We start from the raw sequence: 27,096 nt of genomic DNA, 5'->3' as shown, positions 1-27,096 counted from the left end.
TGGAAAGGAAAAGGTTGAGAACCACTGGTCGAGATTAAGCCAGTCGGTTCTGAGCTGTAGGAAGTGCCCAACAGCCAGGCCGTGCCAGTGAGGAACCAGCAGGCGAACAGTGTGGGGAAAACTGAGCATGCAGTTTTGGAACACACACCAGGTCAGGAAGCTGCAGTTCCTGGAGCTGTGGTCTCGGAGGGATGGTGCAGGGAAGCACACAGGATGGAGAAGGACTAACCTGACGGCATGAGCTCCCCAAAGCAGCCTGTAGGTTAGGGTCACCTTCTCTCTTCCCCCCCCCCGCCGCAACCTCCTGGGAGGTTGAGCTGGAAGCTTCAAAGAAAGAGAGCACCGTACATGTCCTGGCCTCTGTCCCATTCTTTGTCCAGGATGCCAGCAGTGCTGCTTCTTGCCTTTCTCAGGACCCCGTGGCCATGGCTGGGGTTCCTTGCTCATCAAACATTGACAAGGGGAATACATCACAATATATAGCACAGGAGATTGCCATTCGGCCCCTCAAGTCTTCTCTACCATTCCATACAGCATGGCTGATCATGTGACCTCTTTCTGCCTGGTCTCCAGATCCCTTCATCCCTCCAGCTAGAAACACCTCATCCAATCCCTGTCTGATTGTACAAGTACAACTGGCCAAATAGTGGTGGTCTCCAGTCCTCGGTGCAAACCACGCAGATACAACCAGTCATAACTCGCATACAAACAATGCACATGTAGGACAAAAATAAATAAATACTGTTTGACGGTTTTTACCTCTCTATCTTGTCCATTGCTATTTCTCTCACAAAACCAACCAATTAAACAAACTGCATCTTCTCATCAACGCAAACCAAACCACCTCCCAAACTGGTCGCGGCTTGGGAAGCACCGACTATTGCAGCTACAAAACACTAACGTCCAAACTTCCTATAACATGGGTGAACAAAGATTCCAACCTCTTAAAAAGATCATTGTAAGGCCATCTTTTTAAAATATTTACTGTTCCCAATATTTCTCCTGAAAGGTAGGAGAAAATTCCGATTTGTTTTGAGTTTGGGTGGTGATTACAACTCATTCTCTCTGACTCTTCATCTACCTGATCAGACCCCACAACTACAAGCATTTATAAAAACTAAATCTGGCAAAACATTGCAAGTTGTTTCCAAGGAATACTGCGCAAGGTGCAGTGCAGAATCTGTGTATGGGTTGATAAGACCGATTGGCACTTTGGACAGGCATTTTGAACAAACACACCTTGTTCCCACCAGGGTTCATAACATGTGCGCTCAGCCCTGGGAGGGAAGGAGGTGGGTTACCTCTGTAACTCGCATCCCTTGGACAAGGTACCAAACGTTTGTCATGTCTTAAAGAGAGAAAGATGTGGAGAGGGCTGGGGGGGGGGGGGCGAAGGCTGGAGATTTGGACCAGTGCAGATGGAGGCACAGTACCTAGTGAAGGAGAAGGTAGACTCGGGGATGGTCAGATTGGTTGTGCTAACTCAGGGGGCTGTTGGATGGAAGCGGTTTGGCCAGGGAGAGATTAAATGGAGTTGCTGAGCAAGAAACCAGTGATCGTGGCGAGGGTGACAAAGACCTGGGTAGCTCAGTGGAGTTTGGTGAGAGTGGGGTGAATTGCGGGGTGGGTGCAAGAAAGCCCAGGAGAGAAGTGACAGACACCTACAGGAGAGCTTCCCTTACCTCTTGCTTTTCTTCCTCAAAATGGTCATCTCGTCCCCAACAGTGTTCAAGGAAGTGATGATTCAGAGTAGTCATCCACCTGGGCCCAGCTTCTGAAGCCACTGCTCTTTCTTGCCTTGACTTGGTGGTACACTGCAGCGACCCTCCCATCCACGTGGAGTCATACAGCACCAAACAAGCCCTTCGGCCCAGCCCATCTGTGCTGGCCAAGTTGGCATTTGTCTGCATTTGGGCCACACCCTGTTGTCCTTCCCCTCCATAAAGCCGTCCAAATGTTTTTTGAACATTGTAATTATACTGCTCTCTCTGGCAGCTCATTCCAGACAGGGACCACCCTCTGGGTGAAAAAGTTGCCCCTCAGGTTCCTCTACCCTCTCATCTTAAACCTATGCCCTCTAGTTCTGGAATCACGTACCCCAAGGGAAAAACCTGTCTGCGGTGAAATTACGAGTGGCATCAAGACAGTACACAGAATCTCAGGGTAAAAAATGTCAAATGCCATAAGGCATAAGGCAAGGGGGAGTAATAGTTTTGTCTTACACAGAGTAGTGGGTTAGAACAAGCTGCCAGTGGTAGCAATGGAAGACAAAAAGATAGATATCCAACGAATAGAGGGATATGCATCACATGTAAGCAACAGGACAACGTCCAGCCCAGATATCGAAGGCTGAAGGGCCTGTTCATGTTCTGTACTTCTCCATGTTTTATGAAAAAAGATTTAAATCTGATCTTTCCAAGATAGCCAGAGGGCAAGAATTCTGCCAAGTAATTTGTATTGTGGCATTTCCTTTGATGCCAAATAGCAAAATGGAGACAGAGTATAGCGGCTTTAAACTCTGCTTTATTCTGAATATATAACCAACTTCTGTTTGTCATTGAAGAACAAGTGAAGAAAATATATCAATATGCAAAGCGAAACCATCAATGTTAAAACAAAAGGCACATTTTTTCTTTTAAAAAGAAAATTATCTGTATCCTGCAAAACCCAGGATGAGCATTGATGGAGACGTCTGCAGTCCACATTAGGATGCTCAGCTTGCTGCCTGCATATTGGGCACAGAGCAACACAGTAGGCCCAGGTAAACCAGCAGGCCTGGGTCCGGTCCCAAATAAACCCAGCTGGCCCAGGTAAATCAAGCAGGCCTGGGCCCAGTCCCAGGTAAACCCAGCAGGCCTAAGTAAACCCAGCAGGCCCAAGTAAACCCAGCAGGCCCAGGCCCACTTCGCCCCATCTCAAATCTGACAAAAACCAGGAGGAAGTCAAAGGATTCTCCTTCCTGCATTCACAATCCTTGAGGAAGTGATGCCATTGGAGGGACTAGTTAAGCACCAGAGTTCTTGTGTGGGATTTACACATGTACTCACTTTCCTGGGACTGGTTTTAATCCACAGGCTCCTCCTTGTTCAGTGGATGCAGGGTTTAAATATCCTTCAGAACATCCACTGGCCCTGTCCTGTGATTGAAGTTGAGAGATGATGGGGGCTCACTGCCTCTTACCCCTGTGGCTTACTCTTTCACAGTGTGACCTTTCCATTCACCTGGTGGAACATCCAAGCTTCTGCCTGTCCCAAAGGCCTGAGCTGGCCAGTGCCAGGACCTTGTGGCCAGGTGTCCACTGCTTCTTCCAAGCCCAATCTGTGTCCACTGTTTAAAGCAGAGAAACGGCTTCCAGGTTCTCCTTTACAATGGTGTCGATCACAACCTGGAAGACAACTTGGATGTTGGAAGTGTCGGTGGCTGTGGTGAAGTGGTGGTAGATCAGCTTTTCTGGACTCCTGCTGAGTGACAAGAACTGGGAGGCAATGTATCGGGCAGCAGAGTCCACATCACAGTCGGCACCTGGTTGGTGAGAAATGGCAACAAAATTAAACAGTGGCATCCCACTCCCTCACCTGTCCTGGAGCTCTATCACAGGGGGTCTTTCCTGAACGCTGACAAAGGTTCATTGGCAGAGATTTGACAGTGATGTAGCAAACCCAGCCATCTCAGAACTCCATAGAAAAGGGCTATCTGACAACTCCCACAGCCAACACAGGCACTGCTGGGCTGAATGGTCACTACGTGTCCTAGCAAGAGGTTTGGGAGAGAAGAGGATTCCAGTGAGGAGGAGCAGCTGAACGCACGCAACGTGAGAAGAAACAGATTTACATGCACTGCAGTATGGGGGGAAGATTAGTACACAGCATCGTTGTGTCAGATGGGGAAAGTTTGGTGGATTCAAAGAGCAACGAGTTTGGACACAGGAAGGATCTTTATTAAAATACATGTAAAGAGATTGCCACAGGATAACACATACTAGTACTCTCAATCACACAACAGTATAACCAGTCACATCGCACTCAACACTATTGATACTAGCAGCTGTTTATACAGACATTACAACCAAGGATATAATACGCTACCCACTGTTCCTTCTCTAACACAGGCACCGCTCCAATGCTATCTAACAGCCTCGATCTCTATGTAGTTCACACTTTACCCACAACCCCTCCAGCATTGTCCACAGTTCACAACCTGGTGTGGACCAGAGTTCAGCTCAGGAATTAAGAGAAAAAGAGGGAGAGCTACTGCACGGGGTGGACTTTATAGTTCAGTAAGCTGGAGGGACCAGCCCAGGTAATCACCAGGTTCTTAAAGGGGCCAGTGGTCAGGAGTGCACTAATGGGTGGGCAGAGCCCAACCTTGATTGGGAGGTGCTGTGACTTCCAACTACGTTCCAGGCAGAGAAGTCATGTGACCCTCCGAATTCCACATCCCCACCAGGTTGCGGATGGAGCAGTCTCATGACGCTCCACAATCCACACTACAAGTATAAACACCAGTATGGATCTTCGGGCTGCTGGAGAGACTGAACAGGTCAGGCAACATGCCCGAGAGAAGTGGACAGTCAACATTTCAGATTGGGACTTTTCTGTAGGAATAAAGACCTGACTTGAATCATTGACTGATCATTTCCCTCCACAGATGCTACCTGACCCGCTGAGTCCCTCAAGCTTCTTACCGATTGCACCAAGATCAATTGGGCCAAATGGCTTGGTGGGACCTGAGGAAGCCCAGGATTGGCACTGGTAGGTGTTGATGTTCAGCACACATTCCAGGCTGACTGCTGATGCTCAGGTGCTGAACACCCCCATATGTACAGATGCGAACCATTGTAGAACCTCCTGTCCAATCTGCGTCACTTCTGCCTCACCAGCCAAAGGTCACACAATCTGCGAAGCTCCACTCCTCATGTTTGCTGTCAATCTGAGATCCTGAAGGGACGAGACAAGTTTCCCCTTAAGTGCAAGGGTCTTCAACAGGGAGGGGCACGGTTAAAACAGAGAGCGCAGGATTTCATTGCAGAAATTCTCTGCTCACCAGGCCTGAGCAGGAATGAGGTGTATGCACAGGCCTTGAGGGATATCGGACACTCGCCTTACCACCTCCACCCATGCTCGAGACTCCTGAGAGTGAGGGCTGCCAACCACCATAGAAGAGCTTGGACCTGGGTATAAAGCACACAGACTAGGGGCATTGGCTGCCACTTAGCAGGTTACACACCCAGAGAAAGGTCATGGGTTCAATCCCCACTCCACAAGCGGTGATCCGTCTCCTGACCAGCCACTGGTGCCTTAACAGGCAGCACATGGTCCTTGAATGAGATGGTATAGCAAGGCCCCGTGAATCCTTCTCAAGGGGATGCAGGTCCCTGGAGCACCAATGCACAGCTGGCCAGGGACGTACTATCCCCAGTGTGTGGTCATTGAATCCTTGCTGGCTGCAGGATCCTGCTATGTGCATTAACCAGCGTTTCCTGCAGCACTTGGAAAGAACTAGACTGGCTGCAGCACGCATCAGGATGAAACCGTGCTGGGGTTGATACCAATGCAAGTGCAGCCTTCCTAATGGAAGGCGGTTCCCACCTCCAGATGTGTAGTGCCAACCCATGTCTCTGCATTGACTACACAACACTGCTCCCTGGCCACCATGGAGTACACTTTTGTGCTGGCAGTTTCCTGTCAGAATCCATTCTCCCTGCTTCATAATCCCAAGCCTCGATGTCATTGCCAGATTCAGATTTCAGATTTATTGTCAGAGAACATATATGACATCACATACAATCCTGAGATTCTTTTTCCTGTGGGTGAGGTAGAATTACCACTAATTGGTTATGCAAAAAAAGACTACACAGTGTATACATGTAAACAAATAAAGAAATCTAAACAAACTGTCTGTGCAATACAGAGATAGAGAAAAGAAAATCAAAGTAAGAGTCCTTAAATGAGTCCCTGATTGAGTTTGTCGTTGAGGAATATGATCATGGAGGGGCAGCAGCTGTTCCTGAACCTGGTGGTGCGAGTCTTGAGGCATCTAGACCTCTTTCCTGATGGCAGCAGCAAGAACAGAGCGTGTGCTGGGTGGTGTGGATCCTTGATGATCCGACAGCAGGGTTCCCCGTGGCTGTTCTCGGTGGGGAGAGTTTTACCTGTGATGTCCTGGGCTGGGTCCACTACCTTTTTGCAGGGGCATTCCGCTCAGGTGTATTGCTTTACTTTGTCTAACTTTGATTGTTTTCAGGTATAACAAAATGATGGAAACGTTAGGTTGCTTCTCAGATCTATGCCCTGTGTCCCTGTTCCCCAGGGTTCCAGCCAACTCTTCCAGTCCTTCCTGCTAGGATCTTCTGTGCTTTTGATTCATGGAGACAGCAGACCCTTCAGCCCACCTTACCTTGCCTGCTTATCTTTGGAATGTGGGTGGAATTCCACAGTCACCGGGAGAACATGCAGACCCCAGACACCAATGGGGGTCAGGATCAAATCCACAGCACTATAGGTGGGGGGGGGGGGGGGGAAAAGACATCAGGACTACCACTGAGCAAGGTCTCCCATCCACAGTTTCCATGGATCCACCACCAGCCATTGTGCTATCAGCTGTCCTGAGTGCCTTCCCTCAGCCTCTCCACTTCCCTTCCTTAAAAGCTCATCCCTTCGAATTTGGCTTGGGGTCAAAGTTAGTACTTCAAACATGATGAAGGTGCAAGGTTAAAGCAAATAGATATGGCATTGATTTGGGAAGTTCAAATGTCTCCTGGATGCTACAAGGCATTCTAATCTCAAGCTGATGTTAGAGTTTAAAATAGTTCATAGAGCTTGTATGTCTAAAGATAAACTAGCTCACACCTTTCCTAATACGAGCTCTACTTGTGATAGACGCAATACTGAGGTGGCTTCATTCACTCATATGTTTTGGTCATGTCCTATGTTAGAAAAATTTTGGAAAGATATTTTTAAAACTCTATCAATGATCCTGGTTATTCAATTACAACTGAGCCCCTTAACTGCTCTTTTTGGATTACAGATGTAGGTTATTTACCGACTTCTGCCTATCAAGTTATCGCTTTTTCTACACGATTAGCTAGAAGAGCCATTTTACTTAAATGGAAAGACTAATTCTCCTACGTTATTTCAATGGCTTTCTCACATTATGTCTTTTTTTAAATCTAGAAAAAAAAATCAGAATTTGTATTTTAGATACAATGACTAAATTTGAAGAGACGACTTTTATGGGATGTAACTGGCGCTATTCTATGAATTAATTCTTCCTTTCCAGGGCGGTGGGTACCTGGAACATGCAGCCAGAGTAAGTTGTGTAGGTGAGCACAATTATGATGTTTGAAATACATTTAGACAGATACATGCAGAGGAAATGTTTGGAGGGATAATGGCCAAACACAGGCAGATGGGAGTAGCTTGGGTGGACAACTTGGTCAGCATGGGCAAGTTGGGCCAAAGGGACTGTTTCTGTACTGTCACATTCTTGAGACGAGAATCAGTATGGAGCTTCTACCTCTGCACCACTCCATCTCAAGAATTTTTCAAATGGCCAGAAATAGATCACTCTCTGGAATCAATGACTGAGCCACCACAACCCTCCTGGATAGGAAACTCCAAGGATTCCAACACTCTCTGAGTGAACTCAATTCTGCCCCCGAGTCCTCGGTGGCCTATCCCTTATCCTGATGGGGTGACCTCTGCTCGGAATTAGTTTGTCAGGACCAACGTTCTCCCTGCACCACATCAGATCCTGTGGAAAGTGATGGAGATCAGCAAATGGGAAGTGTGAGTAAAACAGAATTCCACCGCACACAATCCATCAGCTGAGGAGGGGCTGAGAATCTACTGATTCCCCAATTGTTCCATCTGTAGGGTTGAGTTTTGTAATGCAATGATAAAGATATTGGAACATAGAACATTACAGGGTCCTGGATTTATCACTTGGATCAAACTAATTTACCAAGCTCCTATTGTGGAGGTTATTATTAATAACGATATATCTTCTTATTTTAGGTTACATAGGGGTATGCGTCAAAATTGTCCTCTCAGTCCCTTATTATCTAACCTAGCTTTGGAACCCTTAGAATTGCTCTCAGAGATTCTTCAAAATTATCTATGGTATCCAGAGAGGGGAGAGAGCACATAAATTTTCTTTATTTGCAGATGATTTGTTGGTGTACATCTCCGATCCTTATTAAAAATCAATTCCTTCTATGTTATCTTTGCTTACAAAATTTGGAATTGTTTCAGGATATAAATTGAATTTAAAGAAGAGTGAACTTTTTTCTTTTAGTAATTATTTACATTTATATGATCAATGACCTTTTAAAGTTGTTAAAAATCAATATCTCAGTATAAAAATTACAAAAAAACTTTAAGAATTTATACAAATATAATTACCTCCCTTTGACTGATTATGCTAAACAAATGTTATTGAAATGGTCACCATTGACATTGTCATTAGTAGGTCGAATTAATGCAATTAAAATGATAATTTTACCAAAGTTCTTTTATGGATTTCAAGCTATCCCAACTTTTGTCCTAAAGTATTCTTTGACAAATTAGATTCTAAAATATCATCTTATGTATGGAATAATCAAAGTCCTACGTTGGCTAAACTATTACTACAAAAAATGATAAAAGATGGTGGTCTGGTATAACCAAATTCCAGGTTTTGTTACTGGACAATTAATATACGATTACTACGTTTGGACTTGCTGTTCCGAGATGCATGATTGCCCTTTATGGGTGGAATTGGAGAAGAATTTGGTCAGAGGATACTCTTTAAACTTATCTGTTAGGTACTTCTCCTCCCTTGGCATTAACTAAAGTATATAAACAAGATTTTAATCCAATTCTCAGACACACATTAAGGATTTGGCTTCAATTATGTAAATTTTCTGATTTAAATTATTTTGTCTGTCTAGTAAAATTTATTTGTTTTTTTTTAAGACATCATCTGACCAAGCTTTTGCCCTATGGAAAGATAAAGGAATAATAGTCTTTCTTGACATGTTTGAAGGAAATTATTTAATGTCATTTGATCAATTAGCTGAAAAGTTCCATTTGTCTAAGACACATCTTCTTAGATATTTTCAAATGAGGAGTTTTCTACACTTGTCTTCCAATTTTTCCATTTGTCTTTTCAACTAATTTGATTGATACTCTTCTTCAATTAAATCCCTCCCAAAAAGGATTGATCGCTAATATTTCTAACAGCTTCCTTACATCCTATATTGAATGATAAAATTAAAGATGCTTGGGAACTGGAATTTGAGCAGCCACATTCTGATAATTTATGGGAAAGAATTTTTTGACTTGTTAATACTTCTTCAATTTGTGCCTGTCACTCTTTGATTCAGCTCAAGGTAATGCATAGGGCACATATGTGGAAGGACAGATTGGCCCGTAGTTTTCCTAATACAAGTCCTATCTGTGATGGGCGTAAATCAGAAGAGGCCTCTTTGACTCCTATATTTTGGTCCTGTACAAAGTTAGTTCATTTTTGGCAAGGTGTTTTGAAACTTTAGCTGAAGTGTTGGACCTAGATTTACAGCCAAACTTACTCACAGCTAGTATTGGGATCATTACACCTGCTTCAGCCCAAAGGATAGTAGCCTTTTCATTGATGATGGAGAGGAGGGCTGTATGACTCAAATGGAAAGATTGCAACCCGCCTACTTTACTTCAATGGCGCTCCTCCACTATGTCATGCTTAGGTTTAAAAAAAAATTAGAAGTCGGAGATTTGCTACTACCTTTAACTTTGGAAAAAAACCTGACGACCATTTATTCAATATTTTTGTACGACTCAAGCTAATAAACAAAATTGAACCATTTCCAGTTTGTTCTTTTTCCAAGTGCGTTGTTTTCACTCAGGAAAAATCTCTTTTATACTTACTTTGAAATTGCTCTCAGAATGCATTGACCAGTTGATTGTGCTTTTAAATATTTTTCCCCCAATTGGTTCTATTGTTTTATGCATTAACTTTTTAATTCTTTACTTAATGTAACTGTCAATATATGAAAATGTTGAATTAATTTGAAAGTACTTGATTGTATATTCAAGAACAATGTATATTACTTTTTTTACGTTTTCTGTATATTATTCTATGTTCTTTTGTGGAAAATTAATAAAAAGGTTAAAAAAAAGAACATTATAGCACAGTACAAGCCCTCAATGTGATGTCTACCCATATATACTGACCAAAACAAAACCCTCCCTATCCTGTAACCCTCTATTTTTCTTCCATCCACGTGCCTGTTCAAGAGTCTCTTAAATGCACATGTTTCAGCCTCTACCACCAACCCCGGCAAAACATTCCAAGCACCCACAACTTTCTGTATAAAAAAAACGTGCCCCTGATGTCTCCCTAAACTTTCCTCCCTTCACTTTGTCACATGTCCTCTGGTGTTTGCTATTCCTGCCCTAGGAAACAGGTACTGGCTGTCCACCCTGTCTATGCTTCTCAGAATCTTGTAGATCTCAATCAAGTCTCCTCTCATCCTTCTGCGCTCCAAAGAGAAAAGTCTTAGCTCTGCTGACCTTTTGTCATAATTCATATCTTCCAATCCAGGTGATAGCCTGGTAAATCTCCTCTGCACCCTCTCCATAGTTTCCACATCTCTCCTGTAACAAGGTCATCAGAACTCAACAATACTCGAAGTGTGGTCTCACCAGAGATTTGTAGAGTTGCAACATGACTTCTGGACTCCTGAACTCAATTCCCCAATTAATGAAACCCAGCAAAACATAGGCCTTCTTATCTATCATCTCAACCTGAGCGGCGACCTTGAGGTATCCATGAATGTAGAGAGTCATTCAAATCCCATGATGCAGCTTGTAAATCAAGTTACTAAACAAATGCAGTATGTTGCAGCTGGTGAGTAACTGTGGTCAAAAAACTGCAAGTTTACATCAGGGGGGAAATTTGCTTTCGTTCCCCATATAGACCAGTCTCCTCAAGTCTACAAGGTGCTTTAAATCTGGCAACAAGAGGAGATCAGGGACTGGGCAGTCCACATTGTGATTCATCAGTGATGCAACTTCAAAGACCTGGGCTCAATTCTGACCTCTGGCACCCATCTGTGAGGAGTTTGTACGTTCTCCCCATGAGTGCCTTGAGTTTCTCCAGGTGTTCTGGTTTCCTCTCACATTCCAAAGATGTGCAGGGTCAATGGGTTAATTGGCCACTGTTGATTGTCCCTCAATGTGTGTGTGAGGGGTGGAATCTGGCGTGGGAAGTTGATTGGAATGTGGAGAGATTGGAAGAAAAGAAATTAACATGGTCTGAGTGTAAGAAGTGGTCCGCACAGACTGTATCTGAGACCTCGAGGGCCCAGAAACACAGAGGCCAACAAAAGAGGCAAATTCCACCAAGTTGCTCATGGCCATGACCTGACCATTTGACATCCAGGTGAGGCACTGCCCCTAGAAGGCAGCCACCATCATAATAGTTGACATGGGTTACCCTTTACTTCCTACGGATGACGCATGACCTGCTGATTTTCCCCAGCACATTTATGTATTGCACTCGACCCCAGCATCGGCAGACTTCTTGTTTAACAACATCATAGAGGGAGGACCCCCATCACCCTGGTCACAACCACTTCTCACTGCTCCCTTCTCCCTGAAGCAGAAAGTACAGAAATCTGAAGTCAGGATCTCTAAGCTCAAATCAGCTTCTCCCCTCCCTGTCCTACACCAACAATAAACTACTCCAGGGCCACCAGAAGATGTCTACACTCACAGCTGGTTGAGTAATATCGTACCAGAAAGCACCCATCGCATACCTCGGTACTGTTCAAAATACAGTCGAAGGTGTCTCCCTGAATTCAAGATCTTCTCTTGAAACAAATCAATCTTGTTCAGGAACAAAATCTAAAAGAAAGCATTTAAATTTCAAAAGAGAACACGTTAGGTTTTCTAATGACAATGAATAATAAGAATTAAATTAGTCCCTGTCCTTTAATTCCACATTCTGTGTGGAATTTGGATTGTGGTAAATTTCCTGGAATGTTATCCTTAATGAATCAGTAATTCACTAACGTGACTAATTCCCATAGGAAATGGAAGGAGGAAGGAGAGGTAAAGTCATGGTGCCCAGGTAGAATATCAGAGGGATACAGGATACAGGCTGATCCCAGGGGTGTCAACAAGCAGTGGCATATGAGGGAGGGGAATAAACCAAATTAAATGAACCTATTCGCTGGCAATAACGTTAAGTGGAACTGTCAAGCATGACAGAGTTAACCATTTGTCACCAGTTATGTTCTGCTTTTTAATTACAAATGACAGACATCATTAGTAATACGCGGAACCTGAGTAATTAGAGGTCAGAGATGGACAGACTTAAAATAACTCTCCTTGTAGAGGTTTCAGAAAGATTTCTCCAGGATGGGGGAGTTGAGATTGGTGAGTACATTGATTGAGCTGTAAAGGAAGTGGGAGAGGTGGCAATGTTTAAATGACGTTTAGATAGGTACACAGAGACCTGATAGAAGTTTATAAAATTATGAGAGGCATTGAGAGGATAGAGTCAGAATCTTTCCCTTAGAAAAAAATATACAAAAGGACGTGTTTAAGGTGGAGAGTTGAGTTTAAAGGTGATGTATGGGGCAGGAGAGTGGGTGGGTGTTTGAAATGGGCTGCTGGGAGTCACGATTGAAGGAGATACAACAGTAGGGTTGAAAAGGCTTCCAAATAGACCCACAAATATGAAGGTAATGGAGAGATATGCATTGTGTACAGGCAGCAGTTTTAGTAGAACAGTATCATGTTCTGCACAGACATGTGGGTCAAAGGGCTTGAGCTTGTGATGTTTTTTCTCATGGGAAGATCACAGTCAGTACGAATTGGAAACAATGTCTCCTCCTCACTGATCATTAACACAGGTGCACCCCAAGGATGTGTGCTTTGCCCACTGCTCTACTCACTATATACCCATAACTGTGAGGCCAGGCACAATTCCAATGCCATCTACAAGTTTGTTGATGAGACCACAATTGTCGGCAGAATAACAAATGGCAATGAGGAAGGGTACAGGAGGGAGAGAGATCAGCTCGTTGAATGGTGTGATGACAAAAACCTTGCGCACAACGTTACAAAACCAAGATGATTGTGGACTTCAGGAAGAAGTCAGGGGAACACAACCCTGTCCTCATCGAGGGCTCAGTGGTGGAGAGGGTCAAGAACTTCAAATTCCTGGGTGTCAACATCTCCAAGGATCTGTCCTGGAGCCTCCACATTGATGCAATCACAAAGAAGGACTGCCAGTGACCGTGAGGTGTTTGAGGAGATTCAGTGGGTCACCAAAGATTCTTGTAAACTTCTACAGGTGTACTGTGGAGAGCATTCTGGCTGGTTGCATCACTGCCTGGTATGGAGGTGCCAACTCTCAGGGCAAGAAAAAACTCCAGAGGGTTGTTAACGGCCTACAAGATCACAGGGACCAGACCACTCTGTCATCTACATGATGTCTTAAAAAAGCAGCTTCTATCCTCAAAAGACCCCCACCACCCAGGCCATGACCTCTTCACTCTGCTACCATCAGGAAAAAGGTACAGGAGCAGAAAAATGAGCACTCAGCGGCACAAGGTCACCTTCTTCCCCACTGCCATCAGATTCCTGAATAATCAATGAATCAAAGACACTGCCTTACTTTTTATGCACTCTTATTGTTTTTTTATATATAGTAATGTCATAAGATGGTCACTGTGATGTTACCACAAAACACAGAATTTCATGACTTGTTCATGACAATAAATCTGGATTCTGATTCTTTTCCACGTTCAATCCTGAGGAAAGTTTTAGAGGGTCTGGGCCAAACAAAGGCAAAAAGGACTAGCCCAGGTAGGTCGTTGGTTGCCACAGACAAGTTGGGCCAAAGGACCCAAACTCTTTTAAGCAAAGACTTGGGAAAATTGGAGTACTCAGTGGTGATTTTCCACAGGTACCAAAGGGATGGGCAACCTGTCCAGTCTTCGAAGGGTCAGCAGTGAAGGGATACATGAAGGAGCAGGAGAAGCATGTTCACATGGATGCTGGCAGCAGTGGCATTTATTCCCTGGGTTACTTAGCCAAGGGAATTGGGAACAATGTGGGTGGAAAGGATGCGGGTATCCATCCATGGAGTGACGTGTGGTTCCTGCTACAGAATTCACCAGGCAGTGATGAACTTGACATCCACAAATGTCAAGCCCAAAACATTGGTTATGTATCTTTCCTTTGCTGTATAAATTACACTGTGACCTGCTGAGTTCCTCCAGTATTTGTGTTTTTACTGATGAACATAACAGCAGTTACTCTTTTCATTTCTAATTTCAACAGCCCATGTAATTTTCTTTTGCATGATTAATTTCTCTTTATAAAGACTTACCATGGAGGTATTCTTGAAGAAGACATTATTGCAGATAGAGTTAAAGAGACATAAACTCTCTTGCAGCCGATTCTACAATGGAGAGAAGGTGGAGAGGTCAGAGAGAGGTCACACTCCTGCCTGTGAACTGAAAAACCATCAAAAAATAAACTTCACCTCGGACCTGCATCGTGATCATGGAGAGGTTTTGCTTCTGAATCCCATTTGTCTGTATCTGGCCCATATCCCTCCAAATCTTTCCATCTCCATCACTTCGGCAGCCCATTCCATATCCCGACATTCCCTTTAAATTTCTCCCTCCTCACTGTAACCCCATGGGGAAATGTCTGACTATCCACACACCTCATGATGTTAGAAACCTCCATTTTGCTGCCCTCTCGAGCTTCATCACATCGTTGTGTGGACTCAGGATTTTAAACAGAGGATGAGACCATTCTGCTCCACCTACCCGCTCTGTGGGTTTGTGGCAATGTGGCTGATTCTTATCTTTCCTGCATGTCAATTATCCTCAATAATCAAAATAACCCACCTGCTTCTGATGTGAATGCATTCAGTGACAGTCTTCCACAGCCCTCTTGTAGAGAATTCTCAGTGAGGTCTGTCCTCAGCAGCACGCTGCACACTGTACCCCAATCCTCCCGCTGTAGGCTGTACTCTGTACCCCAACCCTCCCGCTGCAGGCTGTACACTACCCAGACCCTCCCGCTGCAGGCCGTACACTGTATCCCAACCCTCCCGCAGCAGACCATACACTGTACCCTGACCCTCCTGCTGCAGGCCGTGCACTATACCCCGACCCTCCCTGCTGCAGGCTGCACTTCTACCCAGACCCTCTCGCTGCAGTCTGTACACTACCCGGACCCTCCCACTGCAGGCCATGGCCAAGTTCCTCCAGCATCTCTGTGTGGTTTTACTACAATCACTTCATCTGCAGACTTTAGTGTTTCACTCCTTCTGTGTGTTGCCTGTTTTAGGATTCAAGTGTGACACAAATCCGTGAGGCACAGTGAACAGTGAGGAAGGTTGTCACAGGTGTGGTCAGCTGGCAGATGAAGTGTTACGCTGACAGGGTGTGGGGCTATGGCTCCCTGGACAGACCAAACATAGGGACAGGAGGAGACTGAACTGACAGACTGTACCACTGGGAGCTCCTGTGGCGTGAAGCTCGCTCTACTCAGCTGCGGCCACTTTGAACCTCCTCGAGTTCCTCTCGTCGCCTCTGGATGGGCTGCAGCCTGGGAAGCCGGGAATAACCACCATGGCATGGGCAGAACAGTGACCTTACCGTGGATGGAGCCTCCAACAGCGTCATGTCGTATCCACTCAAGGCAGCCACGAACAGCACCGCCCTCACATCCTCGAAGCAGCCAATCCACTTCCTCCGCTCTGTCCTCTGCCCCCCCACATCGTACAGCCTAGAACCAATGAGAAGGAAGGACAGTGACTGCACCATCTCTGTCAGCCACAGCCAAGGTCCCTGGGACTCAGGGCCCACCCCAAGGAACTACCACTGGGGCAATAAACCTGACAGCTGAAAATTAAATGCTGGAGGAACTTGCATTCGGCAGTATAGTAGACGCGAGGTTCGATGGACGAGAGCCATCTGGACAGAAGTGGCCTCCTGGCTGGGATGGGAAGATGGGGTGACCACTGGCAGGACTTTGGGGGTGGGGACAGGCAGGTCTCTACAAGGGGTCAGTCAACAATTCTCCAGCTGCTGATCTGAAACAAGAGAGACAGTCTTGCATTTTCATTGCACCCTCCACACCCTCAAGAGGCTATTAGAAAGGAAGTAAAAACACAATAAAATGCTGGAGGGACTTGGGCCGTTTTTCAACATCCAAGGGAGACAAAGATCTATAACCGACATTTCGGTCTTGAACCCTTCTTCAAATAATAAGCAGAATGCGGCAAAAAAAACCCAGGAAATCTTAGAGTGGAGACAATCCTGGCTGGGGGAGGGGTCCAGACCAACAAAGAGTGTTCATTGGATGTGGTAAAGGGAGAGGTGAGAATTCATTTTGACATTGTGAAAGGAGGCAGAAGGAAAAGGGAGGGAAAGAGAGAGAGCTGGGGGAAGGTGACAGGGGGGCAGGGGGGTGGTGTAGGTGTGAGCATGGGGTGGGGGAAAGAAGTGAAGGGGGAGCGGGTTCCTGTTATTTGCTTTTTCTTTGCTTATTCCTTGAAGAAGGGCTCAGGCCTGAAATGTCAGCAATATATCTTTGTCTCCTATGGATGCCGAAAGACCGGCTGAGTTCCTCCAGCATTTCCATGGGCTTTTACTCCAATCACAGTGTCTGCAGACTCTCGTGTTTCACTTAGAAAGGGAGGCACATTCTTCCTTAGAAGAAAAGGTCCAATGCAGGAAATGTGGCAGGAAATGTGTGTATAGCAAAAGGAGATAGGAGAAGAAGGCCATCTGATCTGGCCCGTTGAGCCCGATCCGCCATTCAATGAGATCACAGCTGGTCTGACAATAGGGTCATCATCTCCACCTACCAGCCTTTTCCCCAAGCTCCCTCAGAAGACCTCTGAGGAATGGTGACTGAGGGGTCAGCAGTAGCCTGGACCCTTGAGGTAAGCCCCAACTTCAGTATTGGCATTCGATAAGGCATTTTCCTCTCACTCAGGGAGCCAGCGCAGTACTGCACTCCCTCGGTGGGGCACTGACGGCCCTGCCTTTTGTCCTCTGGTGCAGGGCCTGAACCCAGTGGCATGAACCCATCTGTGCAGTAAAATCACAGTTGGAGCATGGTGGGATATTGGCCCTTCCTGCCTCCTCTGGTCAGGTAGTCTCACAAACTAGGCCAGATAGGGACAGACAACACACGCCAACGGAGCCAGCAGTATCTCCATCCAGTGAACTCCAACCTGGTCATGAGCTGTTAATATTGGCAGAGGCATGGGTGTCAGGCAAACAGATTGACTTTGACTGGGAATTGCTACAGGCGGTACCTGTACTGGCAAGACCTGGAGGAAAAGTTATGTGGTCGTTAGCAATTCTTGAAGCAAAGACAGGTGGGAGAGCCAAGTCAAGTTTATTGTCATCGAATGGCACAAGTACAACCCGACAAAACAGCGTTCTCCTGTCCTTGGGTCAAAACACACAAGACATACAATCAGACAGACAATACGTATGTAGGACAAGTTTTTCTTCTATACAAATACATATTGTTTCATGAATATGAGAGTCTTGGATGGTTAGTGTGAGCAGTTCCTTTGGTCGTTCAGTATCTCACTACCCAGGGGAAGAAGCTGTTCCTCAGCCTAGTGGTGCTGGCTCTGATCCTCCTGTATCTCTTCCCTGATGGGAGCAGCTGAAAGATGTTGCATGCAGGGTGGAAGGAGCGCTCACAATTTTGTGAGCCCTCTTCAGACAATGATCCCAGTAGATCACATCAATAGGGTGGGAGGGAGATCGACCAAGAGGGAAGAGCTGAACGCAGCCGTGACAGAACCTCTGCCCTCCACCTTGGGTGGGGATGTGCAAAATGATGCTGTGTGCTCCGATCCTTTCCATTAACTCGAATCCACGTAACTCCTTCCCACACTGCAGCTACCTATCACAGCACACTGATGGGGAGTTCACATTCCAGGGGCTCCCTCCGGGAAAGAACCCGAGGGACAGGATTTTGACTTCACGCAAATTCACCCAGACATTGTTTTTCTAATTACTAGCTTGAAGAATGCTTTGAAGTGTCTCGTGGAACTAATGAGTGGACACATTATATGGTCCATTACATTAATTATGGGTATTGTTTGGGTGAACATTCTTTGAAATGAAAGAATTACTGCAAATGTATGTGAGGGCAAGTCGTTACTCTGGAAAACATCCATTCCTAACTTACGAAGGAATCTGTCCTCAGCAACAAAACTCCAATGCCACCAGACCGCCTATACCTCATTTCCTCTCCTATCCCATCGTCGTAGCTATCCCTGGAGGTTGAAGATGATGGCCTTTGTTCCGTTGATCTATTTATGGGTTCTCAGGTGAGTCCAATCTCAGCTTTGAAAGATCTTCCGCATTCAGGACAGGTCGTTCCAGATCGGGCTTTGGACATTGCTGCTTCTCTTTCCATTTACTTCTCTTCAAGTTCTGCACATCTGTTGGTTCCGAAAGTTGCTGTCCCTTCTCAGATGATGGTTGGCCAGACTTTCCAGTCCTTGACATTGGTCTCCCAATTGTTAATGTCTATGTTACATTTCTTCATGTTGCCTTTCAAGATGTCTTTAAATCTTTTTCTGTTGTCCGCCTCTTTTACATTTGCCTTCTTTAAGGTGGGAGTAGAGAATTTGTTTTGGCAGACGTTCGTCTTTCATCCGAACAACATGACCGCTCCATCTTAGTTTGTTCTTGATGACATAGGCTTCAATGCTTGTTGTTTTTGCTTCATTTAGTCACTGATGTTAGTTCTTCTATCTTCCCAGCTGATATTTAGGATGTTCCCATACCACTTTCTTCTTCACTGGATGGTGACAGCCACATGTCTTGCTCATTCCTAATTGCCTCAGTTAACAGCCCACCACCTTGATTTCTCCAGTCACACACAATCTGCACCAGACAAGGAAGGAATTTCCACCTTGGAAACCAGCTAGATTTTTACTGCGACTCTGATTGCTTCACCTAGATTTCCATTTTTTCTTTGAAGATTACATATTTAATATTTGCACTTGAATTTCCCAGTTGCAGTGGTACGATTCAAAGCAGTCTCAGGATTATTGAGTCAGAACTCTGGCTGCTGTTGGTGCAATACGAGCGTACTCCTGACCCAACTTCTCCACCGACTTCAGGCCAAAGAGGAGATTGGAACTTTTATCATGGGTTAACCCACTTGTGAATCTGCAGGAGTCATTACTGCATCCAGCGCCCCCCATGATGGCCTCCTCTACATCGCAGAGACTGGACACAGACTTTGAGATCGTTTTGTTGAGCACATTTCCTCTGCAGCAATAGTGGGGACCACCCAGTGGCCAACAATCCAATTCTGCACCCTATTACCATGTCTGTCCATGGCTTCGTGCACTGCCAAATTGAGGCCACCCACAAAATGGAGGAACAGTACCTAATACTCTGTCTGGGCACCCTCTAACCAGATGGCATTCGCATCAACTTCACGGGTTTCCATTAGGCCCCTCTCCTGTCTCTCTCTATCTCTATCTCCTTTCCTCTAGCCCCCCCTTCCCTCTCCATTCATAGTGACCCTTCCCCCATCAATTCATAGCTTTTTTACTTTCTGCACTCCCACCCATATCCACCCTTGACTTATTGCATGTGCTCCTTCCCCAGCTCTTTCTCTCCTTCCTGCCCTCCTTCCACCCCGTTCCCTACTTTTTTGTTTGGGCACCTGCCTACCTTTTACTCACTCCTTGACAAAGGGCTCAGGCCTGATACGTTGGTGACCCTTTACTTCCCATGGACGCTGCATAGCCTACTGAGTTTCTCAAGCACGTTTGTGTATTGTACGGAAGCGCCTCAGATTTTACTCCACAACGTAAACACTGTTCTCAATTCACACCCTCTCACCTTACCCCTGTGGCACCCCTCTGCACCTTTCTGCACTGCACTAGCCGTCCAGATAAAAGGTCGCTCCTTGGTTTCTCTCCTGTCTCGCCAGTGACATTCCCGATTCTGACCTGCACACAACATTCACCCACATTTTCAATCTCTGCCAATATGCATCTTTCCCTCAGGGGATGAAGGAAGCTGGTGTGCAGTGACAGTATTACACAAGGTCAAGATCATTGTGGTTGAATTGTGCTGTTAAAAGCTGCAAGTAACAAGGAATCAGTGACTGTAAAATTAAACCGAGAGCTTACCATTATCTGTTCACAAATGACACAGGTCAGAACTGCATGTAAATAGCAGCAAAACATTCCCAGAGACATCACTGCTAATAAGACCACTTTGGACAACTGAACCTTATAGATGCTGGAAGAAAGGTTTAGTTCCTTCACTTGGTTCATCCACACATAGGGAGTTACTCCTGGTTTAGAGTGCTTGGCAGCTGAAATGGTGATGCCTTTTGAGCAGACAAACTAATTTTTTTTTAACGCTAAGCTCACTGGAATGTACCTCTTTGCTGGTTTGTCCACATTTTATGTTCTGTGTAAAGCACCCCAAAAACCAATATCTGATGGTTCAGTAATCCCAAGGGACTGGCATGAGGCTGCATTGTGAATCAGGGTCCAGGCTGTGGGGTCAGATGCAAAGTGGGAGCTGAGGTCAGTGGTCAGGAACAGGGGCCGATTCTAGAATTGTCAGGCTATGGTGCTCACAAGCCCTATGGCCCAAAGTTCACTGCTGGGGAGAGGGAAGGGGATTTCACAAGGAATTTTTAATGTGAGATTAAAGGAATCATTACAGTTAGCGACAAGCAACATGTGTGATTGAAACTATATTTCCTGTTTCTTTATGACGAAGTACAAGGACGTTTAGTTCATCAAGTATCTGTTACCTTTGAGCATTCCCAGATTCCTGGAGAAGTGTGGAGATAGGATGTGTGGAATTGAGGACAGGCGATGGCAGGTAAAATGTTGAAGGGTAGGAAAGAAAGGAGAGGAAATTCAGGAGGTCCGAAAGAGATCATGCCTTACAGAATTTATTCTTATTGCCACAGGTCACAAGATGCAGCGAAGCTTTCAAAGGCTGGCAGAAAGTTTGACCCCATTCTGTAAAAACAGAACAATGAGAGGAAGAGAGTCGCCTTGGGGAGAGAGTGAGCGGTCAAAAATATTTCCACCGCTGTCCGGCTGAATGAACAAATTCAGCTAACCACCCGATCTTCTTTGCCCGTTCCCCCACTCCGAGATCTGGAGGCTGCCCTGAGTAGAGTTCAGCACCACCCCATTCTGACACATCCCCACTCAAGAAGCAAAGAGGTGATTGCTGTCTGGGGGCAGCAGAGAAGTTAGCAACAACAGACCACCTCACCCCCAGGGAAATTTCCACTCCAGTTTCATGTGAGAACGAGCAGAAAGGGGCAATAATCAAGTCTATTGTGCTCATTGGTGTGGGATAGAGGGAGAAGGAGTGCATATGATTTCCTGCCGTATATTAACTCAGCGGCACACAGTGGCCCATGGGATTAAAAGCTGAGGATTCCACCTAACAGTTGTGAAATTGGAATCAAAATGAATGAAGTAAGAAGCTACTGTTATAAAAGGTGATGACACTGGACTAAGCTGCAGGTTAATCAGGTTTCTCCACCCCATCAGCTGCAGTAGGAACATGGAAGTCTCAAGGACAACAAGGCAAAGGGGAGCAGGTGGAGTGGACCCAGAGAAAGAAACCAGGTCGATTGCCAGAGTAACTCAATGGGGCGGGCAGCATCTGTGAAGGGAAACATTTCAGGACGAGACTCTTTGTCAGGACTCGTGCACAGAAGAGCAACAGAGAGGGCAGCATCTGTGAGAGACTCTAGACTGTCAACGTTTCGGGCAGGAACGCTCCATCGGGAATAGCAATGGGTGGCAAATTGGGGAGGGGGGGAAGGGCCACAGGTTGGCAGGTGATAGTGGATACAGGTGATGGAGGGAAGAAATGAGGTGATGAGGTAGAAGGAAGGGGCACTTTGATAGGAGGAAAAGAGACAGAGAAAGATGCACTCTGATGGGAGGAAGGAAGGGAAAGGGACAGGAAGATAGAGGAAGGAAGGTGTAGATAATGGGTAGAAAGTGAGGGTGAGGGAGGGGAAGGGAAGGAGGAGGAGGAATGGAGAGGAAAGGGGAAGCGAGGTGGGGGGTGTTGCAAGCAGTGGGGAGTTCATTGTTGATGCCATCTGGTTGGAACACAGAAATGCTGGAGGAACTCAGCCAGTCTCGCAGTGTCCATAAGAGGTAAAGATATATTACTGATGTATTGGCCTGAGCCCTTCCTCAACACCTTCCTCAACTCCTATGGACACTGCAAGACCGGCTGAGTTCCTCCAGCATTTCTGTGTTTTTCCAGCAATCACAGCGTCTGTAGACTTTCATGTTTTACACCATCTGGTCAGAGACAAGGTGCTGTTTCTCCATTTTGCCTCAGTTTGTCAGTACAGTAGACCATGGCCAGATGTGTCGGTGTGGGAATGAGGTGGCTGGCCACTGGGATGTCCTGGCTGTTCTGCTGGCCATTGGACATCCCTCAGAGAACATCTCGACGCAAGATTACCTGCTGTGAAAAGTTATAGGAACACACTCAGATCAACCTGTGACCGTACTGATCAGCAGGGCAAGGCTGAGAATCCAAATGATCTTCTCTGGCTCCGAAACGCCATTGTTGAAGTGAGAGAGGTTGTGAAAAGCGCAAGTTAGTTAACCCTTTCCTCCAAGCTCTGTGCTCACCAACAGAGCGCAAGAATTCAGGGAAGGGAATCCAACTCTCCCTGGGCACACAGGAAGGGGTTTGATCAGTCATGCTCACATTCGAGATAGCTATCAAAAATAAAAATCACAGTGAAAATGAAGCACAAAGGGAGAAACAGGCTATCGTTATGGAAAACCTCTTTTAGTCCCAAGATCCTAAATTTAAATTTAATTCCGGAACAAAAATAAAAAACCTCTAACGACATCAATAAAGATTAAATCCATCCCAAATGCGAATTAAACAATTAATTCAGAGTGTTAGCGATCATTGGAGAATTTCCCCGGACTCTGCTTCAATGCATCAATATATGGGATGCTAATGTACTCAGCAGAACAACAAAATAATGGCTTGTGTTGTAACATTTACTACTGAATTAGCCATAAGGGAGTGCCTGAACATTTCTTTAAGACTAGATTGAGTTTGTTCTTTTAACAAGGTTGCTGCAGGCACTTAAAAATCAACAGTAAATGCTGGAATTAAAACTTTCCAATATTGCTGTCAGCATTCATAAATTCCTCAAAATTTGCAAAAAGGAAATAAAAAATTAAAAAAAAAAAAAAAATTTGCAAAAAGGATTGAAATGCTCCATCACCCAACTCTGGAACTGTTCGTGAAGATGGGTCACAGCCTCTACTCATCGATCACACTCAGCATTGGCTCTCCTCAAGGGTGCACTCTGTCCCGCTACATTGCTTCTACACCCGTGACTGCACAGTCCAATATGGTTCCAACCCCTCCTTCGCATAAATCAACGACACAGTAGTGGGTCGGATGTTTAAATAATGATGAACACAGGAAAGGGGTTGAAAGTCTAGTGGCAGAATGCCAAGATAATCACCTCTCTCTCAACGTCCATAAAAGTAAGATAATCACAGACTTCAGGAGAGGAGGCAGGGTCCACCCTCTTCTCCACATCAATGGTGAGGAGTAGAAAGAGCAGAGAGCTTTTAGTTCTCAGGAGTAAACATCTCCAGTGACCTGAGCTGAGGCAAGTGCATTGACTCCATGGTCAAATACGCACCAACGCCTCAACTAAGTCTGTCTCGAAACAATGTCTGTAGCTGCACCGTCAAAAACATCTACCTGGATGATTCATCTCCCCAAGCTTCTTTCCACCTTTACACACATAATATCACTGCCTCTTCCCTCTGGTCTTCATAAAGTCTCCTGACCCAAAACATTGACTGAGCATTTCTACTCATGGATGCTTCCTGACCAACCCACTGATTTCCTCTGGCTGCTTGATCAAATAATGAGGGAGAATAAAATGCTTTCATTCACATTCCTGGCACACAGCGGCCTTTAACGGTGATTGGGATTAAAGCAATCTCGCGTACATCCAGCCAGATCAGGCATTGACAGGTTATGGGGCTACTTGGTCAGCATGGGCAAGTTGGGCTGAAAGGCCCTTTTGCCGTTGCTGAAGAACTCAACAACTATTATCTGCAGAAAGAGCAGTTTGTAAATTGGTGCGTTGTCTTTAGCAGTGATCACACTTGCATGACGCCGTCCAGCGGCCCACCTATTGCCTTAATGAAAGGAAAGTGAAAGGTGCTCTGTAGCACAAATCCTCCTCAGGGAGATGAGGAGAAAGAACCTGGTAATGATGTGGGTGATCAGCATAACCCTAGTGTCCAGCAGGTCTGAAGGGAAGGGCTGAGTGGTCAACTTCTGCACCCGGTAATCACCACAAATGATGGTTGTTACTGAGAAACAGGCTCAATACATTTCTGGCCGAGGGGCTTCATTAATAAAAGGAGCAAGTGGGATATTACAAGCCCACTTCAAGCTCTTGCGTTAGAAGAAGTTCAATGACACTTCCCAACTCTCAGTAAGAAGAGCAAGAATGCCTCTCCGAGATATGAATGATTCAGGCAATTTTCACTTCAAGAAAACAAACTTGCTTTAAGTTCCTCTTCTGACAGGTCATCATTTGACAAAGCCACAAGAAAATTCTCAGCCTAGTGATCCATTTCTCCAACTCTTTAACAATATATCCATTTTTATCTCAAGGTGCTAATTAGTCCTCTGCGTATTTAACTAACGTTAAAATCCTCCAGGCTTGATCACATAAGAGTTTTGCAGAAGGCATATTATAATTTCCCTGACTTTTAATTCCATTGAAATTCAACACTAAAACATCACAAAAAATACACAGTTTCTATTTCTCCATATAAGGGCTACAAGAACAATGAGCTCCAGGGAGCACGTGCATAGTTTGTGGAAAGAGGTATGGCAGGTTTGAGGTGGGTAAAGCTTAGGACCTGTGTGATAATCGGAGGCAAAAGTAACAACAAAAAAAAACACCGCAGATGCTGGAAAACTGAAACAAAAGCAGAAGACGCTGGAAATATTCAGAAGGTCAGGCAGCATCGGTGGAGACAGAAACAGGGTTACCGTCAAACATTTATGAAGCATTTATTTGATCACAGTTGGAGTAGCTTGTTCAGCTCTGGGGATCGCGTTTTGGGAAAGATGTACTGGTGGTGCAGAGAGGTTATCTAATCTGATTCGAGGGAAGAGGGACATCAGCTCCAAAGAGGGATTGGAATTGTGGTTGATCTCCTTGGATTAGAGGGGGTAGAAAGGAGAACAGATGGAGGTATTCGCTGCAGTGCAAACATTTCTATAAACCATCTTACAAAATAATTAAAAGATACAGTGTAAGAAAATATTAAAGATGGAAGGTGTCCATTCCTATTGGCCCAGAACCAGAACATAAAGAAAGATGATTGAAGCCTGGTTTGAAAGTGGCGGAGAGTGGTTAGAATCTGGAATGTGGTGCTGGGTACAGGAGGGTAGGGGACATGGATCCAATGGCAGCATTCAACATTGGGGTTTGACAGTGTCTAAATCAAGAGTTGGTAAGGCGATGGGGAATGTTGGTTGCCCACTCATAGACCAGCATGTGTTCCCTGCGAAAATGGCCACATTCTTGCTGCAGCCTCCAACTTTGACCTGGGCATCAGTGAGACTTTCCCCACGTCCATTTTGAGTATGAATTGTTTTATTCTTAGATAATACAGCTCGAAGGTTCATGCAACAATAACAAATGTACAGACAAGACAGTGGAGGGGAGCAATTTAGCAGTTGACAAATAGTGCAGGATACAGAGATAGGGAGAGTTACACATAACTGTGCTAGTGTGAGATCCATTCAAGAGCTTACATGTCACAGTATTTTGAGAGATGGGTCCCTGGAAGTCAAGGCAGCACTCTTGTAGAGAGATAGACTTGGGTTCACTGACAAGCCCAACTGACCTTGCCTCCTTCCCATACCATAAACACTGCCTGAACTGCTCAGTGTCCCCAGTATTTCACTTTTATTTCTGACTGGGGTTCAATGCTCTTAAAAGGAGGAAGAGGAGCGCCCTACGTGATGTGATCCTGCCGCTGAGCCAACAGGGCAAATGGCACCGTACTCCTGAACCGGTCGCATCCAAGGTCAACTCTGTAACAACTAAGGAAAGAGAGGTCAGAAACCAAGGTCACATTGGTTACAGAAGCAAGAAAGGTGCAACTGAGAGACACGTGCTAGCTGAGAGAGGCTGACCAGAAAATATTTTCTTGACTGATCCAAACTTATCACCGATAAATATATAGAACATACAAAAAGCAGACTACAGGCCCTTTGGCCCACAATGTTGTGATGACCTTTAGACCCTGCCTCCCACAATTCCTCCATATGCTTGTCTAGTGGTCTCTTGAAATTCACCCATGTAGCCTGCTTCCACCACTGACCCAGGTCGTATATTCCACGCACTCTCTGGGTAAAAAAACTCTAACCTTAAATTCCCCTTGAACTTCCCACCCTCCTTCTGGGAAGGAGCCGCTGGCTGTCCACTTTATCTATACCTCTTAATATCTTGTATACCTCTATCATCTCTCCTCTCATCCTCCCTCTCTCCAAAGAGTAAAGCCCTAGCTCCCTTAATCTCTGCTCATAATGCATACCTCTCTAAACCAGGTAGCATCCTGGTAAATCTCCTCTGTCCCCTTTCCAACGCTTTGACGTCTGCATTTAAAAATTTAATTTAAAAGAGGTGGTAAAACCTGGGCCAGATCAGGATGGATGGGGGGGTAGGTCAGAGAAACAGAGTGGCCTACTCCTGCTCCAATTTTCTATTGTTCAACGCTCCATCAACAGCGCCATGTGCACCAGGTGTTTAGTGTGAAAGGAAACTGACTTAAAAGAGCATTTCTTGAAAGCTTTGACAACTGGCTGGAGGCTGATGGTGTATCTAACTGATAAGCAGCAAAAGACATTGAACATTCAAATGAAAAAGAGAATGAAAAACTGCCATTCCATCCGAATCGCAACTGGGAATTTTGCTTCCTGAATACAGTTAATAAACATTCTTATCTGACAAG

General features: G+C 45.3%; 1 protein-coding gene across 2 annotated transcripts in view; it reads right to left on the bottom strand.

Moving 5' to 3' along the window:
* Nucleotides 1–2,503: 2,503 nt before the first annotated feature.
* gnav1 (guanine nucleotide binding protein (G protein) alpha v1) overlaps nt 2,504–27,096 on the bottom strand; it is an 81,018-nt gene continuing 56,425 nt past the window's right edge. For both annotated transcript variants that reach the window (XM_069929677.1, XM_069929678.1), the window contains 4 exons: nt 15,665–15,794; nt 14,380–14,451; nt 11,795–11,882; nt 2,504–3,522 (listed from right to left, as the gene is read on the bottom strand). In XM_069929677.1, coding sequence (XP_069785778.1) covers nt 3,332–3,522; nt 11,795–11,882; nt 14,380–14,451; nt 15,665–15,794 — 481 coding nt within the window. In that variant the 3' untranslated portion in view covers nt 2,504–3,331. The remainder of the gene's footprint in view (nt 3,523–11,794; nt 11,883–14,379; nt 14,452–15,664; nt 15,795–27,096) is intronic.

Source organism: Narcine bancroftii, chromosome 3 (genome assembly GCF_036971445.1).
Source record: "Narcine bancroftii isolate sNarBan1 chromosome 3, sNarBan1.hap1, whole genome shotgun sequence".
Classification (NCBI taxonomy): Eukaryota; Metazoa; Chordata; class Chondrichthyes; order Torpediniformes; family Narcinidae; genus Narcine; species Narcine bancroftii.
This window is presented reverse-complemented; position numbering and strand designations above follow the sequence as displayed.